The 20,548-nt window shown below is 36.2% G+C and overlaps 1 protein-coding gene across 1 annotated transcript in view; it reads left to right on the forward strand.

Moving 5' to 3' along the window:
- The window catches only part of LOC117231674 (neuropeptide CCHamide-2 receptor-like), a 33,341-nt gene extending 13,067 nt beyond the window's left edge, over positions 1-20,274 (forward strand). The window contains exons 3-8 of the mRNA XM_033490327.1: positions 11,967-12,188; positions 14,273-14,421; positions 15,236-15,435; positions 15,643-15,824; positions 18,029-18,243; positions 18,742-20,274. Coding sequence (XP_033346218.1) covers positions 11,967-12,188; positions 14,273-14,421; positions 15,236-15,435; positions 15,643-15,824; positions 18,029-18,243; positions 18,742-18,982 — 1,209 coding nt within the window. The 3' untranslated portion in view covers positions 18,983-20,274. The remainder of the gene's footprint in view (positions 1-11,966; positions 12,189-14,272; positions 14,422-15,235; positions 15,436-15,642; positions 15,825-18,028; positions 18,244-18,741) is intronic.
- Positions 20,275-20,548: the final 274 nt, after the last annotated feature.

The raw sequence follows: 20,548 nt of genomic DNA on the forward strand, positions 1-20,548 counted from the left end.
ACGTGTTAGTGCGCGTAGGTGCTTCCGGTAGTTGATATCAGCTGGATTTATTACCAGAAAATGACGTTGGAAATCTCAGCGTTCCAGTGATTAGAAAGAATAGTCTCAACGAGACTTTTTCTGTCGAAGAATAAACCTCTGCCAATGGTTAATTTTTCCCCTCCTTTAACTATATACAGCCATCAACGAGAGAATCTCGGAGTAATTCGAGTTAAGGGATGAACTGAAATTAAAAGTTTTCAGTGGGATTGCAAATTTTATTAAATCGAAAGCAAGGTTAAAAGTTTCCAATATATCAGGGCTATCATACCGGTATAATGGTAGTATAATGGTTGTATACCTTTTTTTATTGCTGATTTTTAGCATCGTCAGACTATTTTTTATTCAATGAACTACTCTCTTTGGTGTTCCTGTTTCTTTATCAGTAAAACTACAGTTTAGTCTTCTCGTCCAGTCTTTTCTTCTACCTTTTTTTTTGTATTTTCTTCGGTGATATTCTTGATCTGTACTTATTCTTCGAACTTCGTGTCAGTTTTGTTTTTTATTACTGGAATTTCTCTTAATGTCCTTAACATTTTTTTATAGTCCTAGCATATTCCTTTTTCGACATTCTTCGTTTAGATTGTGTAACTATGTTTTAGCGTCAATTTCCTTTCTCCGGAGTTTCTCCCCTTTGCTTGATAGGATCTGCATCTCTGATAGCGAAAATCGTTCTACGTTCCAAATAAGGTCCCGATAGCCTGTTTATTTTACTAACCTGGGATAGACACTGTCTGTGAAAGTAGGTGAAACTACTAAGAATCCCCCGGAAAGTTTCACAGTGATCAAGTGGTCGACAATTTTGGTGAAAGTAACCACTAAATAACCACGAAATGGACATCGTCCACAGAAGATGATTTGTCAAGGAAATAGTTGCAAGTTTACACGGCAGCGTCTGCAGAGAGATTGCTCGCGAGACGACAGATTATTCTCCGCCATCGATGTAGGTAGAGGACACTGTCCAAGAAAACAGTTGGAGCTGGAAGTGCACCCTCGAGGCATTGAGCCATGGAACGATTTTAGTGAAGGTGACCGGTAACTGAAGTTGCTGATCAATGGAGTGAACATTGCCCAGGGCAGAGATTCGAGTAAGGGTTAGTTATTACAAGTTACTTGAGAGAATAGCTTCGGACATTTTAGCTGATTTACAGAGAAAAATCTGACAGACTCGAAATTTGCATTTGATCCCAATAACAAAACTTGGATGAAACTTGAAGAACAGTCACATTTATAATTGCACATCTTTTTTAATCGCGATAACTCGAGTTCAAGGGGTGAAACCACCCTCCAGAATACGATCCGAGAGGAGAACATTTCATTAACAAAACTTGAATGCTATTTAACATGTTGGAAGTCAACATACAATTTTCCAAAGTGTACAAACAATCACGATCACAAATTTTATTCAGAAATGGATTCCATGGTCCATTCCAAAAGTAAAATAATAATTTTTTATTAGAAAGAATAATGGAACAGTCCGTCCATCGTTCGACCCGCTTGTGTACATTTAATAAGCAGAGTTTTCCATAAAAATGTGGCAATCGAGGGATGCGCGATCATAGCCAAATAGATTTGAAATTGATATGGAAACGGAAGGTTTCCCTTGCAAATCATGTTAGCTCAATACGTTTATCAGCTGACTGACAAATTCTGTGATCACTATCCGTAGAAATTTTCGCTCGTTCCAATAATCGTCGAAGATATAATTCTGGTTTGATTCCAATCTCGCGAATATTGCAATTTGGGAAGCTAATGAAAGTGGAAAGCCTATAAAACCGTGTCGCGATATCGACGCGACAGGTGCTTGCCAATTTTAATGGTGTATTTGCTCGGTTTGGTTCTATATGTTCTCTAAATTTCGCTATGACATCGTGCAGAAATCAATTCCTAACGATCACCCTTTATATTCACGCGGAAATTTTAATCGTATCCAAATGTTTCTTGCACTTTGGAACTAAATTAAAATTACCCACGAACCTTTAAGAACTTTTTCGACTTCTTCGGCAGTTCGCAACTTTCACGAATTACTTTCGTAGGACGCTGAACTTCAACATCAGCACGGTACTTGTTCCTTCCCGTTCGGTTCATTTGCACACGAACTAATGAACGGAGATTTCGATTTGAAAGTTCAAATTCTGTACCTAATTGAAAAAGTTACATTCTGGAGATTGTCACAAAGTGGATAAAGTTTCTCGTTAACTTCGTACCTCAAGATATCCGTCGTGATGAGTTTTCGCGTTGCCAGAAGGAAGAATGCGAAGTGAAACACTTCTGTAGCTAAAGAGTTACAGAAATGGTTGCAATATATTTGTCAAACCCTGATTCTTCTCCCTAGATATAATCAAACCACAAAATCATAGAAAAATTATTGAATTCACGCCATTTATTTTTTTAAATTTTTTACTGGGGAAAATACTTTGCTATCAAAGATGGCTATAACGTGTCTGAAAGATATAAGCAAATTGCAGGTCGATTATCGCGAAGATGTAATCAGCTATTTATCTCGTTGATTGCATAACACAATTCTTAAAACATTTTACTGTAACAAGAGACGGAGACAATAGGATAATCAAACGTACAAATGAAATAAACTAATTTGATAGTATTTTTATGTTACTTGTATCGAACTATGTGTAATATAATAATTTTATTCATAAACTCACATTTAGAAGAAATATGTTTTAGTCTAACTCTGCTGACAATGCCTCGCATATATTTGCTATGTTAAGAAAAAAGTTATATTATCAAATGACGACACCACTATGCATTTAAGGATTAATAATTTATACCCAAAAGATTACCTCGTGTACTAAGTGGTTTCGCATGTTCTTCTACTTCCAGGAAGCGATATTTACATCTTGAAAAACCCTTTAGCCACGCGAACTCTGCCTTAGAGTCCCGCTTTGTGAAGCGTCGCGCGAACATTCCATAAATTACACACCAAAGAAAGCAGCCTGCCTTAAAAAATTACGAAACCAGCGCCATTACGTTTCTATAGTGTATCGTGCATTTCCTCGCCTCAAATAGCTTGAACGCATCGTAGTATTTTATCTACGAGCGTATTACGAACGTATTACGAACGTGTATTGAGAATATCTCTTTCATATCAGAAAATTTTCAGCTTTTACACACTAAGGAAACGATCCACCGATGCAATTTCTGCGACACAGAGACGATCGTTAGGGAGAAGTTGAACCCATCCCATAGCTCGTAAAAGAATATAACAGAGAATATGGTCGATAAATATACGTAAAGTGAATTTCGGGTCGGATCTTCTCTGTAATGGTTAACTCTTAACAGTCGTCCATTTTCTTCGACGAGGCGATGTATCGTTCATCATCTTCTTCGTTAGGACGACGTCTCGCGACACTATGCATGGTTCTACAAATCATTATAATTCGACACAACATTTGCGAACTCGCATGAATATTCCATTCAAAACGGTTTAAAGTTTAAGGGAAGCTGAGACATTGATTAAAGTTACACAAGCTGTGGAATATCACCGCATCGCAAACGTGGAAATAGTATGTTCATCTATCGATACTTAATGCTAGTTCATCCGTAAACACGACATAGACAATACATCAGGAACTTTCTTCTAAAAGGGCACGCTTCAAACTCAAGTTCCGACTAGTAAATAATTAATGGAACCTAAACCATAGCTTGTACTCTCCGAATACCAATTTCTGGTTATCCCGAAATTAATGAGCCACCATTCGGTTTCCATTGCAATATCATTTGCAGTACAGAACGCTATGAATGTCTTGGAGCTTCTATACAGGTATTGGTTTCTACATACATGTCGGGTTCACATTATGATTAGGGTTAGGGGCGCGAAACGAATCCTCATTTGGACTACACATTGTTGCTATGCAATGGAGAAGACATTGACTAGTGGAAATACGACTATCACAGAATTTGACAAGTAACCGCGGTAATCAGACACTCGAGAAGCTAATGACAATGATCCTGGGTCCAACAACGAATCCGCGATCAACGGGGTAACAGAATGCGCTTTCTTCCAAAGCCCAAGTCGTAATCGACTTGCTTGGCTACGGTGCAAGTATTACTAAACTAACTCTTTGTTAAAACGTGGAATATCCACCGAGCGTAAAGACGATAAGTCACTCTCTAATGAGACCGAGGATGCTATGATAGGGTGTGTCTAAGGACACGAGATCATCGGACTCGTCGAGAGATGTCTTCGTTCGGAAAGTGAGGGAAATTGATGTTGCTGTTAATTGGTCAATTTCCATGTTGGTGGTTAGAGAGGGATGCTAGCCGCCCTTGAGGGAAAGTTTCTAGCGGGAAGCGTAGTTCGTGAGAAAAATAGATTTCCCATACGCTGGTGCGTAAAAACAATCTTGAAGATATTTCATTTGTGATTTCTCTTAATATAGTTATTGCCATTACACGTACACGTTGCGTCGATACGATTATCTTATTTGGAATTGTACATATTTTTTCATTAGAAATGTTTTCCCTTCGTATTAAATATAAAAATATTTATTCCAACGCATTATCCATTGTCTCGTTAAAATGAATAAAAACAGGAACGTAACAATTGTATCAGCAGGAATCGACGTCATTATTTAACTCATAGAATATACTTGATATTAATCGATATGTTTTAATACAGTTGTTATCTCTCGGATTTAACTCGTTCTAAGAAATAACATCAGGTTTTTGTCCATTAGTTTCTATAAGGTTTTCATCTGGAAAATGTTCTAATGTTTGTACACAGAGAATCTCTAAAATAAGCACATCTCTCATATTCGAACTAATTTTGTACTATTCTAAAACAGAATTACAGTGGAGTATGTTAGTACGAATATAATTGGTTTTAGAACCTGATTCAGGTATTCGTTCCAGATCGGCTAGAAAACAAATTCACCATTCAATACACGTAAGACTGAAATACTATCGAGTTAGTTTATTAATTTTTCTGTATCGTATATCCGTGTATAATAACAGGTACAGAGAATCCAACACTCGTGAAAACGATAAATCAATATCGTAATATCAGCTGCTTTTATTGTATACTGATTCTATACATCAAACCAGATTATCGCGTTTAAGAATAAAAGAATAAAATCGCGTTTTTCACACGACTGGTCGAATTTGAACGAGAATGAATATGCGTGGCCCATTAGAATGGATCGTTGAAACGTCGTTACACATACATCGTCCATTTTTCGGCCACACTTCGTCGGCAATCGGTTTCAGTCCGTTGATCGTGGCACACCATAGGATATGTATATGACAGACGTATTTTTACAACGTTAAATCTGTGCACCGCAATCGCCATTTCCCTCGTTGCGAATACAACCAGGATTATCGTTATTAAAAAATTACATTTAGTCGCGTCCCGCTGCGTTATATTTACAACATGACACCTGTTACCCTCTGTCGCAACGAATTCACGGCATTTCAGTCCGAAGCAATTTCGAATAATCACTTTCAGCGACAGGGCGAATAATATTTGCATAACGTCATTAATATCAATTATTACAAATACTACTGCAACTATGAATGCAATGACAATCCTTTTAATTCCATGTGTGAGCTATGATAGTAGGGCGATTTCTAAATGCGTGTCGATATTCCAGTGAAAGAATCTTTGCCAAATTTTGTGTATTTTACTTATGGAAAGAATAGTATAGTATAATAATAATAATATAATCCATAGAATTGTGTATCACTTTCATACCGGAATAAGATGATTTTACTAGTGCATTATCGGAGGGAGTTACATTTTTAATAATTATAATATTTCAATTTCTATGACTTCTGTGATTGAATTATGTCAAGCTTGACACATTTCCGTGGCATTCTGTTTTCCGTGAATTTACTTCGACTGATAGTCTGATACAAGGAGAAATTCCAAAACCGCAATTCAATTTCACCCTACCATAAGAAGAGTGAAAATAGATAGCTTGGGTGTCTACGATGTTGAGAACAGATACATCTTATTCCGAACGTCGAAGGCATGGTACTGGTGCCATTAACGAATCTGAAACTAGCAGATTGAATGTTTCGATCGCAAGTACGAGAGTTATTTTTCAATTGCTCTAAGAGAACGTAATACGATAGTTCCCCTTTCATCTGGGATCGTAGACGATTACAAAAACACTTTGAGGACTACACCTTTAACACGATACTTGTAACAGGATGATGAGAAGACGTGGGCGACATTTACAGTGTATCATTCAACAGGTCAAAATATTCATACACAAGAAGATTTAAAGCTTATTTTTCAATTCATAGACAATTTAATTTTGCGGTAAAAATGTATGAATTGCGGATTTTTCTCTTTATTTTGCTCGAACTTTGCGTTCTTCGTTCCTAAGAAAACAAACGACAATAGAATTTCCATTGTTATATATTTCATTTCTATTTGACTCAAAATGAGAAACGCGAGATGTGAGTAGAATGAAGAGAAAGTTTCATCAGCTGATTCATCGATCTATGCAGCTATCGGTGAATTTAAAATGATTTTCGAATGACTACCTTGGATAAATATTTATTTCGAAAATAATTCGTGTAACCAACTGTATTTTCGACCAATCGCGAGGAAACACGTCAAAGGGAGTCGTAAATTCCCGTTACGATTATAATAATCGACACCGCGAATAGATCGATCCCCTGATTTCCGTTGAGATAATAGGGGTGCTTGAGTTGGTATAACGCTGCGATTAACAGGGTTATAAAGTTTATATTTCCAACACTTAAGACTTACACTAAGGCGTATGTATAAGTTAAGTAAATGATTGTTTTAAGGATAGTAACTCGGTAATCACATGTTGACTATTCTAACGATGAAGAATAAGTGAAGCTTTGAACTAAGGACGTGGATTCGTTGTTCACACTTTTCGTTAGAACAGTGAGGGCAACGATCCGCGATGCCCATTGGTTATAGCCAATATTAATAAGTGAAGATTGGAGGAGGAAGCCTCCTACCGACGTGGCTTGGGGGTGACCTTGTGCATGGGAAAAACCGGCTTTTCCGTTAGACACCCATCCGCTTTTTCCGTAATTTGTAAGGACGTGCAACAAACCGAAGGACTGTTTTAAATACCAGTTATAAACCGAAAATACTTGCAGGATTAAAAATTAATCTGACATGTAATATATAAAATTCTATAAATATCGTCCACAGCTTTAACACCTTGTATATCATTTTATACCATGGCCACGGTTGCTTTACGTTTCACTGACTGTTTGAAAACTAAGTTGGACTCTTTTAACGCGTGGCACGAAACTCGTCACACGTTGTGTTCGCTTCAAACTCGTTCACGAAGTTCAGGCGTAAATCTAGTCTGATTCATGGGACATGGAACATCGCGCTGAAGCTGCAGAGGTCTTCGTAAAATTCTACAAACAGGGAATCGAAAGGAATATATTACCAGTCATGAAATCACGAAAGTGTGACGAAATCGTTGGAAATGTTCGTGAAATAACGAAGTTTCAGCGATTCTGCGACGTGGATAAATTAAACTCAGATGGTGCAATTTCTTTCAAACGCGGTCGATTTCGTTCCATTTCTCTTATTTATCAACTCCGTGAAATATCACTTCGGGAGACACCACGTTTAACTTCGCCGGTAACGAAGCGAGACAATACGTAGTTTCACAGACGGGAGAATCGTTATGGGAAGCCATAAAGTTTCGAAGAATACGATCGTGCAAGATACGCGACTCAGCTCGTGAAATTTACACATACGTTCATCGATGGTATCGTTACTACGTATAAAACACTGTTTTCTAAGAAGATAAGAAATTCCTTTTGAAATCAAACGATGTAGAACGAGATTTCATTAATTCATGTGTATCTGCGTTTTACTTCATTAGAAGAGCTAGAACTCCTTTTCAAGTATCGTTAAAGCGATATCGTTAGTATTCGATTAATATGAGGACATCTATTACACATTTGAATCACATGGAAATTAAACTGACCAACTCTATCAACTTTTATTGTTTGACTTCTGAAAAATTTTTCGGTAACGATCGTCTATATTGGTACGAAACTGAAGAAACTTTTAGAAATTGGAATTACGTATTCAGTTTGCCTTCAGAATTATTTGGTCTTTTGAATGCTGCTACTTTACATTATAAACCCGTACGTTACGATAGTCAATTTGGAATTATCTTTCTAACTGTAAATTTTTATATTGAACCATTCGTTCATTTTACCATTAGCTAGTTGGAGACTGATGCTATAAATATCAACAATAGTAACTTTTTTCCATGGAAAATTGACTTTCTAAAAAATTTGTAGGTTCTACGGTTAGTTACTTTTGTATTGATTTCTCGTCAGAATATGAAGTTTCGAAATAGCATCGACGAGCATTTTCGAGTCGAACAGTTCTCAACAGCGCCACGCAGGTTGATTTTTTACCACACTTGTCCGAAAAAAATTTTTACATGAAAACTCTGTTCTTTACTAGGTGTCTATAACATCTGACAAAAATCTTGTTTTTCTTTAATTTACAAAAAGGAGCTATTTAAACTGAGCCAGGAAGTAGGGAAAATACTAAGGGAGATTTGGTAAACAACATGTTATTGACATCGAATTCCCTGATATCAAGTTTCTGGAAAACTGCATATTATATGTCTTTTTAAAATTTTTGTCCCGAATCCTCATTCAAACGCCGCACTGTAGAACCTGAGAATGTGGCCTGCAAACGTGCAAACGTGGCCCGCAAACGTGCGAACGCGGCCAGCAAATTCTGATTTTTGTCCTAAATCCCCATCCAAATGCCGTACCGTGAAGCATTCGACGCTGTCGCTGTCGTTGAGTTTATATCAATTTAAAATGGTAGAAAGGTCATATAGCAACGTGATCGATCTGATTAGTTTTTATTGTGCCGCGATTCGTTATCGAGCATCCAGATATGGACGCGTGGGTTTTGCATGGGACAAAAGGAACGGCGTATCGGAAAATGAAAAATGACACTATAGCGCAAGGTTTATTCCTTTCCATTTCCAACTAAAATATTTTCAATGATAAATATAGAAGAGACTTATTTAAAGACTTGGGAAGATCAAAAGGAATAAAAAAACAGGATGAAAAGCGGAGTTAAAAGACAATTACACGAATATCATTCCATTATATTGCATTCTTGAATCGTTTCACCAGCACGAATGTTCTCTTCTCTTTTAAAGGGTTTTCTAGGATGTTGGCGTTTTCAGATCAGTAAGAAACAACGTCGCAATTTGCAATTCTAACGTGCAATCTTCAACGTATATTATACTTCGTTAGTAAGCATTTTCGCTTACGTTCGTGTCTTATCTTTACAATCGCGTACAACGTTTACCGTTAACTATAGTTTCCCCTAATCTTCATGCTTGATCCCCAAGAACTCTTGTACCTCGTGTATACTCTGAGAGAAAATATCATAGTTACGTTCCCTTTGTGCCTATCCAACTTTCAGCTGATTGCAAGAGAGCTTGAAATTGAAAACGTCTGAAAATTGTGAGCAATTAACAAATTTTAATGAAACACGCCGCGTGGTAAGCCATGAAAAAACTACGTTCAAAATGTCTTCATGCTAATTTATCGTTGAGTATTATACCCTATGAAACATTTGGAAATTTCGCTTTGAGTAATGAGACTCGATTATCGTGATCAGATTGGTAAAACTTAGAACAGGCTAGAAGCTATCTATTGCAATTAACAGTTACCTTAAACAGGTATTAATATTCAATAGCTAAAATTATTCATTGTAATATAGTATTTACAGTTGCAATTATTCATTATATTAATGAACTACAATATTGTTAGTATTGTAGAAACCTGTTTACCATTAATTATATATTTAAGATATACTTGTTTCAACATACAGCGCTATTACTACTGTAGATTAACTATTCACCGAGCGAGGAAATAACTCGAAAGTTCAAACAAATTTGTGCTTTACAAAAGCATATATGTGATCGAAATTTAAAAAGCGGACGTTGGAAAAATATTTTAGAAAAGAAGGTACACGGATATATATCCATCTGACGCGGGTGGTTCAACTACATTAATTCGAAAACAGGATGCTGAAGCGATGGAACCGTGATATTGCAACTTCGTCTGTACAACTTGCTGGAAATAACAAACAGACGATGCAAAAGTGAATACACAAGATGTTCGCTCGCTTGAAAAAAGTATCGTGGAAAATATGCAGACGCCAAAGTATTTGAACGTTCCGTCAGATTCGCTTACATGATGTTATTTTCGTTTTCATTACTCTCTTGTCGTGTTTAAATAAAGAAAACACGGACCACGAACAAACAAGCGATATATTTTAAATACTAATGGAATTTATAGGGATGCATAAATGTTATTTATAGAAACATTTTTCACGAAAAATAAAAAACTTATATTTCAATGAAATATCGCTTGTTGGGCGTGCGAGCTTCGTTTTCCTCGTCCCTCTACCTGTTTTTCTATTTTAAAGAATACACATTGGATTTTTGCGCCATTGTTGGGGAATGATATTAAAACGTCGAGACAAAATTTAGTCAATAACTGAAGGAAATCGCACTCGACTGGTAAAAGGGACCTTTTTTCTCTCGCGTGAAAAGAAATCCATCTGGTGTCGAATGATACATCTTTTCTCTTTGCTTCTTTTACCTACAGTGGTTCGCTACGCTGCATATATTTGAATATTTATCGTAGAAAACTTTTACGCATATATTGTCTGTGTTATATAAAACAGTTTGGAATTTAATTAGAACTATTAATGGGATACTATTATGTATACATAATATAAAAATTACTTAATAATAAAAGATTGCTTGAAAAATACTAAAACACTTAATACAAAAATTAGTATATAGTATAAGCAATTATTCTAAACATATAATAAATATTAAAAATAGTCTGACTGAATATCTAGGCTTAACAGCATGATGAGCTATTTAAATCAATATTACGATCTCTATGAAATATTAGTGGCACGTGACAATATAAGTGTATATCTTGTAGTTTCTATATACGTTTACAGATTTCTTACAAACTCTACCGATGTAACTATAATAATTTCATATAAAACACAATATATTTATAAAAGTTTTCTATAAATATTCCAATTTTTCCAATAACTACATAGTCGAAATACAATTTAAATATTCGTACAGTCTCCTTATAGCTGAAAACTACAAAGCTTCCGATTATAGGTTATTACCACGTGCCATTGGGCAAATAATTTGTTTAAAACGCGCACACAGGTGCCGAGGTAGTTTTCTTGAAATATCAAAAGAAATGGACAATTTCTTTGCCTACCTACCATCGACGGGAACGTTTCTCGTTTTATTTTTAGTGAATAAACACACACGTAAATTCACATTCGCCCACATACCAATTTAGCTAACCTCGATGGAAATACACGGAAAGTAGAACGTTTACAATACATTCAAATGACTGTATAGTTGAGTGACTAGTTTTACGAGGGAGAAAGGCACGTTTATTGGTATCGTTTCAATTTTTGAACTAGTAGTTGATCGTCGAAATCTAACCGATTCTCCGGTTCGATGAGAAATTGTTATCCAATCATTCGATAGTTAGACGTAGAAGCAGCGTGAGGAAATAACGATCGACAACCGGCGCAATTTGTCGAAGGGCAATCGATCGAATTAAAATAAATAGAAATATCTGATTGATGAAATTCATGTTTAATTTGATTGACAAATAAAATCTTGCCTCTCTATAAAAATGTATACGTGTAACGAATAGAGTTAGTACGCGCGTTCGACGTTTGAAAATGGAAATAAAATACATAACGCATAGTTTGCTTTGTTATTCCGCGGAAAAATAAATAAATTTGCTGGAAAAATGTTGAAGAATTTCAAGTTGTCCTTAACGTGGTAAAAGGGAGTAAATTGCAGTGACTGAGGTTGAATATTCAAGAATGGAAAAGACGTGGATTTATTCTTTTACAGATGGCTGTGAATCTGAATGCAACGATCCCCAACAAGGAGGACAATAATTACGTTCCATACGATCAGCGCCCGGAAACGTACATAGTACCTGTGATATTCTTATTAATCTTGGTGGTGGGTGTAATTGGAAACGGAATCATGGTGTTTACTTTGTTGAGCGACGCCAGCATGAGAAATGTGCCCAACATTTACGTGCTTTCGTTGGCTTTGGGCGATCTTTTGGTAAGGAAGGACAGGATGTGTATATATTATCTCTAATGTATCATTCAAGACCGACGTTAAAAAAAGGTATCTCTGACGTCGAATAAAATGGAGAAAGATTTCATGCACGTTTGAGAAACGTTCAGATGGACAAAACATGTCGAGAGTTTCCTCCCATAAAATATAAAATGTGTTCAAAAATTCATAGCATAAATTTTGTAAAAACATATTTCTATATGAATAATTAACTGGGTAGAATTAAACTAATCTATTATTATTCTTGCAAGCCACAATCAAAAGATTCATCAGCTTACTAACACGGAAGGGATAAATATTTAATTGTACTTCTTGTGGTTATGATTCATATATCTTGAAAAAGCCCTCTGCTACCCATTGTATTCTGCGTATAAATATATATAATAAATCAAAATGAATGTCCAATAAGTTGGAAATAAATTGCGACAAAGCTGAAATGGTGGAAACTAACAATCCATGAATATTCCGAATATAGATGAGAAAAATCTTTCCTTCCTTCGTCGGGATCCTCTTTACATTTCGATTTCCCGTCAATCGGAAAATGTTGCTAGGATCCCATGTCATTTGTATCCTGGCGATATATCGAATTTATTCAGACTGTCGGATCGCGCGTATAAATCTGTCGCGAGCGAGTTCAGAACATCCGGTACTTTCTCCGTCATCGATTTCGCGTAGAATGTAAGTAGGTACGATAACGCACGAAAGCATCTGAAGACCCATCACAGAAAATTTTTCTGAATATATATTATGACAGTTTTATTGTCATTGTCGATTGTCGTGGTTATATTGATAAAATTGATTATATCGTACAAATACATGGGAAACGCAGACATTACTCTTTATTATCACATATAATATAGAAGAATTTAAGTCTCTTAGAAATTCATAATTATTCTTGTATAATACAATATATTTTTATATGATATAGCGATTTCTGCGAATTGTATGCTTGAAATAAATATCTTGTAACTTCTATACGTGTTCTTTAGTTTGTTACATATATTACCAATATAATCATGATAGTCTAGTAACGAAATTTCCAAATTTTTAAAAATATTCAAATATTTTCATAAATCACCGTATTATTTACTAAATGATACGCGTCTAAAAGAAGCACATGTTATATGACACCTTCAATCAGCCGTTAAAATTCCGTCGTTCTGGACACGTAATCGTGGACCAATAGCGAGTTCGATTATAAACGCGCTTATTTTCGTGGATATCGAGCTTACTTTATGATATATGTAGCTATACATCCTGATCCATGGACAATTTATAGCCGGATGGAGAATAATCAAAGATTAATGCGGTCCATACGATATCATGTGTGAAAATCATAAATAAAAATTTTCTCGATTATAGTGTTCGAACGATCATACTCAAACACGAAGAAAATGTGTATTTCACGATTACCACTGAGAAAAGAGAGCAACAGCATAATTGAGTGTTAGATCATACGACGAAATTTGTACATCCCGCATAAAATTGCAGAAAATTCGCTTAATCTACATTTTTTATTATAATATTCAATACAAAACGTTCCTGTTAATATTCCCCTTTTATCTCGAAATTCACCAGAGATGTCCGTATTTCAGGTGAAATTTAGCGAGTTAATGAAGGAATCTTTTTTTCGCAAATTGAGTGAACGTTACACGGTATGTTAAAAGGACGTGGAACGTGAATTCATCACGAATATTTTTAATAGACTTTCCTGTATCATTATCGCGGATTCCTTTTTATTTTAATTTTCTCGATAACAATGAATCCTGATAAATGTTTCTCTAATAATTTTACTATATGCCCGATGCCGTACAAATATAATATTGAGTATTGTTTATTTTATTGCTCTCACCTATCGAAATTTCAAAGGCATCGTTTTCAACGAAACAGATTTTCAAACGTTTCCCACATATTCGTAGTATTCAATCAAATTTCGCAAAAGTACAGAAAAATACTCGAATAAAATTTCGATAAAGGGTAGATTGAATAACACGAGTACAATTGACCGTGGAAATACAATACAATACAATACACGTGTACCTTCTCTTTTTAACTTTCGTGTATTTCAGGTGATCATAACGAGTGTACCGTTCACGTCTCTTCTATACACAATCGAGTCATGGCCGTGGGGCCTGGCAGTTTGCAAATTATCGGAGTGCGCCAAGGATATTTCGATCGGTGTCTCAGTTTTCACTCTGACCGCGTTATCAGCCGAGAGGTAAGTTGTCAAACCCAGTTACGGTTGAGGAAATTGTTGTCTCAGGGATAGGCTGGCCGTCCTAACTTTAGTGAAGTTCCGCCCCATTAATGGACCAATCGACCGACTGGTTGTTCGTGCGTTTAATCAGTAATCGAAACGAAATCTTAAACGTCCAATTTCCTTTGCGCTGTTAAGAAAATCAATTAATTTACATTAATAAGAAAATACAACGTTAAAATAAAGTATAACTAAAGAATTCATTTGATCAGACAAGATGATCTTAACCCTGCAATACTACATTTATACACAATCCAATTTAACGTTATATTGAAAATTACATATCATTTTATTAACACGACGCTCATTTCGAACAAACGATACGTTGCTAAATAATTTTGATTTCTTCCATGTCAAATAATTATCAGGATCTATTTGCACATTTGAATTAGTATCGTTAGTGAAGTTTAATAAAACAGAAGACGTTAAACATCCTTGCCAAATAGTGATAAATTTAATAATAAAGCAAATAAAATAATATAATAAATAGTAAAATAATAAATAAATTGTAAAACAGAAATCTATATATAATCTAAGATTTCTATCTTACCAACATATTGATATTACAGTTGGTATATTTGTTGCATGGGACAGCTCGGAACGTATAAATAGCAACCATTTCTTAACAGTAATAAAAATACACGCACAACAGACATCTCTAAAAGAAACATTTAAGTGGAGTATAAATTACTCCGTTCTGTAGTATTTCAGGGTTAAAGTTCCAATAAAAATTGATTTACAAATAAAAGAAAGATATGCTCGTGTTGCATCGTAGGTACTGTGCGATCGTAAATCCCATTCGTCGCCATGTAGCCGGATTGAGTGCAAAACCATTAACGATACTAATAGCCTGCCTTATTTGGGTGCTGGCGATTGTTCTGGCGATGCCAGGTGCTGTTTTCTCTCATGTGCTGATCGTAGATATAAAGACTAACTACAGCATCCAGATCTGTAGTCCTTTCCCCGTGGAATTCGGTGAGTATCTCACACGCTGAAATATTTCTATCCGGATTAAAAAACTATTCTACTCAATCCGGGAACGAATTATAAGAGCAAGTATTCTTCGCCTAAACTGAACACACAGAAAGCGAAATAGCTGCTCGTTTACGATCTCCGCTTGGACATTTCTCCGTGTGTCACATCCACGAAGTCCTATAATTTATTTCTCGTTCTGAAACGCAGGGAAGAGCTATAAGAAAGGGATGGTGTTATTCAAGTTCCTGGCCTACTACGCGATACCGTTTCTCGTTATAACAGGATTCTATCTAGGAATGGCACGACACCTCGAACTATCCACCAGGAACATGCCCGGCGAATTATCCACCGGATGTCATCGGCTGGAGCAAATTCGAGCACGGAAAAAGGTAGAGTAAATCGATATTATTATGAAATTATATAATTTTCAAGTAAAATCTAATTTTGACACAAAAGGTATACAGGTATACCAGTGTAGAAAAGAGTAATTGAAATTGCTACTTGCATGATATTTTTATGAAATTACACTGCTTATATATGCAGTCAACTTGTAAATAAATTTAAATTGTAATAAATTGTTACTTAAACTGTGATGTAAATCGAGTTATAAACGTGAATTATTTATTTTGAAAAAATGTCACGCTCATCATGTACCCGAGTAACAAGGTGCAAGAAGAAGCGGAATTAATTTAGCGCAAATCTCGAGTCGATGGTGCAATTGTTATAAACTATACTTTACTTACGCAATCTTCGATACGATCAATAATAAGATTGTGTAATACAACCTTAAGCCAATATACAGTTAAGCATCGATGAAACAAGTCTAGTCCAACAACTCGAAGAAGGCGTTCCATAACTTCCGGGATAGAACGCTAATTATAAATCTATAAACTAATTATAACGCTAATTATAAAACTATAAATCGGGATATTCTCTGGCAATATCTTTAACATGTAATCCAATTTCACTTTTCGTATTGTGTTTGAATGAAAAGTGACGGTCGATCATCTTAAAGTATATCGACGTATCGACCAATGAAGTTTCTTCAACGAGCCAACTCTTCGTCTTCCTCGTTTCTGTTGCATATAAAATAATAATTTATTTGAAAACTTCGTACACAATTTAAGATGACTATCGTTCGCATATTTGATCAACACTTTCGACCAATTGTTATTTCAATAGAAATTTATTTCTTTTTATGCAACGTGGGTGCAATGGCTTGATCAAATACACCAAGTCAATGTATTAAAATACTCGATAACAGAAAGTCATTGTTGTCTGATTTAAAAATCACTTCACAGGCGGCTCGATATTCTGATTCACTTCGACTGATTCGATAGAAGGTGGCATCGAAGCGTGTCTAGCGAAGATACGACGCAACCTTCAATAACCACGGTTCTTACTTCTACTTTTCCAATGTTCTCGTCCGTCAAATGCATTCAACCGTTCTCTAATCCATTTTGATAACAAAAAGCCATTTCGTAGTTGTAATAACGGTAGCTATGTTTCGTGAAAATAGAGTTTCGAGATTAATACAATTTCATGGAACAATTCGGACAAATAATGTAATCGATTGGCCTATAAATACAGTGATGACAAATCACCTCTAGATAACGGCTGAGAATTACGCCTGGACGAGAGATTCGATTTAACTGCTATCCGCTGGCGATCCATACCAAGACACGCTGCATGCGAATCAAAATGATCCATTCGCTCGAACGACTACGAGTTATCGCCTCTTTATTTTTCGTAGATGCTAGAACGCCTGCACTCTTCCCAGATTTGTTCCTCGGCTGTGAAAAGACTATTTCTCTTGGCGACGTTTTCTTCCAGCTAATCTCTATTTATCTTTCAGATAAAAAAGGCTTCTGTGAAAGAAGTTAAATATCGAACTTGAGAATTTATTTGACGTAATATTTCAAAAGTTGAGGCAAAGGCGTATTATCTAACGACATCGGTGTTGAGACGTTGAAAGCATATTTACAGGATCGATTGAACGATGACTAAACCTGCTAAGGTCGCGATCGATCTGAGGCAGATACCTGCGAAATCTTATTATAGATATTTTTAAACGGACATATCGTAAAACTTGCTGACAAGCGCTAGTTGTCATGTCAAATCTTTATCTGTTCATCGCGTAAGATGATAGAAAAGAGGGAGGAAGAAAAGAAAATAGAAAGAAAATGGAAGAAAAGGGGGTGAAGCGAAGGCAACGACAGGAAAAGAAGGCAACTAAGGGAAAAAAGAAAAGCGAAGCTAAAAGTAGAGAAGGAAAGGAAGAAAAACAAAAGACGAAAATGGAGAGAAGCAAGGAAGGAAACGAAGCGAGAGAGTAGGAAATGGATCATAGAGAAGAAAATGACGGAAGAGAAAAATAAGAACGCGATAGAGAAAATCTTCTGCTTATTTCAGAATTTAAAAAGTAATATTGTAATGCGTAATCCATATTTAACTATTTATCTCAGATTTTTTACTATCTTACTAAAAAATATTCTAATCTAGGTTTCTAATAATTAAATTTTAACTAATTAGGCCAAATATCAGGTTAGTTGTCCCAGTTTAATACGTATCTTTCGTCCGCTGTGATCAACAGGTTGGAAAGATGGTGATCGCCTTTGTAGTTATCTTCTTCATCTGTTTCCTACCGTACCACACGTTTATGATGTGGTTCCACTTTTGTCCATCATCCGAGCAAGACTACGATGACTATTGGCATGCCTTCAGGATCGTTGGTTTCTGTCTGAGCTTCATCAACAGCTGTGTCAATCCCATCGCTCTATATTTTGTCAGCGGAACATTTCGCAAGAGGCGAGTATGACAAGATAAGCATCCTATCAAATGTCAGTCATTAAACCTAAAACATTGTAAATAGAAATAACAAGTCGAGGCACACATTCTCCTTAAAATATTATATATAAACTGGAGATGTTTATGCAAATTTATGTTCTTACGAACACGATTAGAAAAATGGAACCTAAACAGAATTTTGTTCCACTCCCCTTCTACCTTTTTCCATGTTGCTTAAATATTTTGAAATGCATAAATATCAGCATTCTAATTATTATATTACATTCTATACTACATGTTGCATGAGATGATAACATATCCATACTCATTTCACTATCTCTACATCATAACTGACTAAACAAACAACCAAGCAGTATAAACGAGTACACACCTGTAAACAAACACGTTTGTAAAGCGAAAACCCAAAAAAGGAAACAAACAATTCAAAAACAAACAGAAAGCTTTTCATATCTGAATATAAAGTTTCGTACTGACCCATGAACAAGGTTTTGCTTATAGATTCAACAGATATCTTTGTTGTTGCCTGAGGAGAAGGAGGTTAAGCGTCTGTCGAACAGAAACGAACAGTTCAGACAGGAATGGCAATCGAAGAACGAAATTTTCACAAAGGAAACGAATGGTTGGACGAGACAACTTCAACGAAACCAGCTTCGGCTCGATATTCCGTAGAAACACTCAGGAACTGAACTCGACCGCTCTTTACGAGTTAACAAGTGACGGAACCACGAGACCGACTTGAAACTCTAGATCGTAATGCATTTTTCAAAACGATCTCGAGATGTCAGCACGATGAAGACTAACGTTAAACGTTGTTAAAAATAGAGGACCATTCGCAAGTAAGGTAGATCTACGTTGAATGTTTCAATTATGATTAATGATCGATTATGATTGAATTACGAGAGACAATGAATACATGAGTCGAATTCTTCGTTGTAACTATAAATATACGTAAATCTGCACGTGCAATCGCGATAATTTTTTATTTGATCGACGAAGTGCAGCTTCAGCTTTTAGCTTAAGGATTTTCAACGTCATTAATTGACTTCGACGTAAAATGATAGTGTAATATAATTGATTACCGCATTTCGGTATCAGGAGGGACCGGCTCTCGAAACAAAGCCATTGATACAAAGAACACTTTCGACCAATTGCCTCGTTCATGCCTCTGTACATCGGTATAGGTACGCGAGCACATAACACGAATAATAGGACATTCTCGAGACAAGCGGTAACTAATATTCCAATCGCTTTGAACAATTATCTTTCGATCGTTTGACTAATTGTCGATAACAAACCTGAACTATTTTTAAGCTTACCTTTGGCAATATCGATTGATCGCTAAGTCAATTTCCAGATTAAAAAAATAGTCCTCCTTTATCGAATCTCAATTATCCCTTTCTCGAGCCGATGGAAACGAATTAATTCATTGCGGCCTGTCGATAGCCTTAGCCAGTTGCAACTCTTCCCTCTTCCCTCTTCCCAGCCTCTCCCCATCCTTTCCAAATTCTGGTTCCCGCCATTTCTCCGATCCTTTCCTTATTACGATACTTACCGCGTTGCATCGCGTCGATCCTTGAATGAAACCATTCGACGGATTGTATCGCGGCAAACTGAACAACGCACGTAAGAGAAGAGAGGATCCCGACGTTATTGAATCGCGTGGTGAAATTTAATTAGAGAGGGCGTTAGAAGGGACTGTGTGCATTAATTGTGTTCTGTCTGACGACCTTGCCCCCTTCGCTTGTTAATCGAGAATTCCTGTTTGACGTGCACCCCTGTTAACAGGATTTAGCATCGCACGTCTATTGGCCGTCGCGTTTCCGTACGTTATAGACGTTCTCGTCGTTCAGATAACGTCTGGACGTCTTCTCGATACCCCTATTATAACTGTAATTAGGCCACGCAACGACGGAAGCGTTTCCAAGTGAATCGATACAAGGTTGGAATATGTAAATACCTGGACATAACCAACTGACTTGTACCATACGACCCTAATCTTTCTGTGTGGCGAGAATAAAAATTCATATCTACGGACAGGACTCGGGTTTGTTATTCCCACTAGACGTAGCGTGCTGTGTGTTAAGTTGGCTTTCTGGATCGTTCGAAAAAGTGACCGGACACTGCGCGGACTGTGCCAAATATCGCCTAATGCTTAGCTATTCGAGTTACTATATTTACTTTTTTAAGTAGATTTAGTTTATTACGGAACACGGTCCGTAAATAGTTTGCAGATACGATACTTATATTAGGTTGTTCTGAAAATTCATAACGAAGGTTAGGAAAGATTTAAAAGGAATGTATTCTC

This window comes from Bombus vosnesenskii, unplaced genomic scaffold, assembly GCF_011952255.1.
Source record: "Bombus vosnesenskii isolate JDL3184/JDL3185 unplaced genomic scaffold, Bvos_JDL3184-5_v1.1 scf7180000013273, whole genome shotgun sequence".
In the NCBI taxonomy this organism is placed as follows: Eukaryota; Metazoa; Arthropoda; class Insecta; order Hymenoptera; family Apidae; genus Bombus; species Bombus vosnesenskii.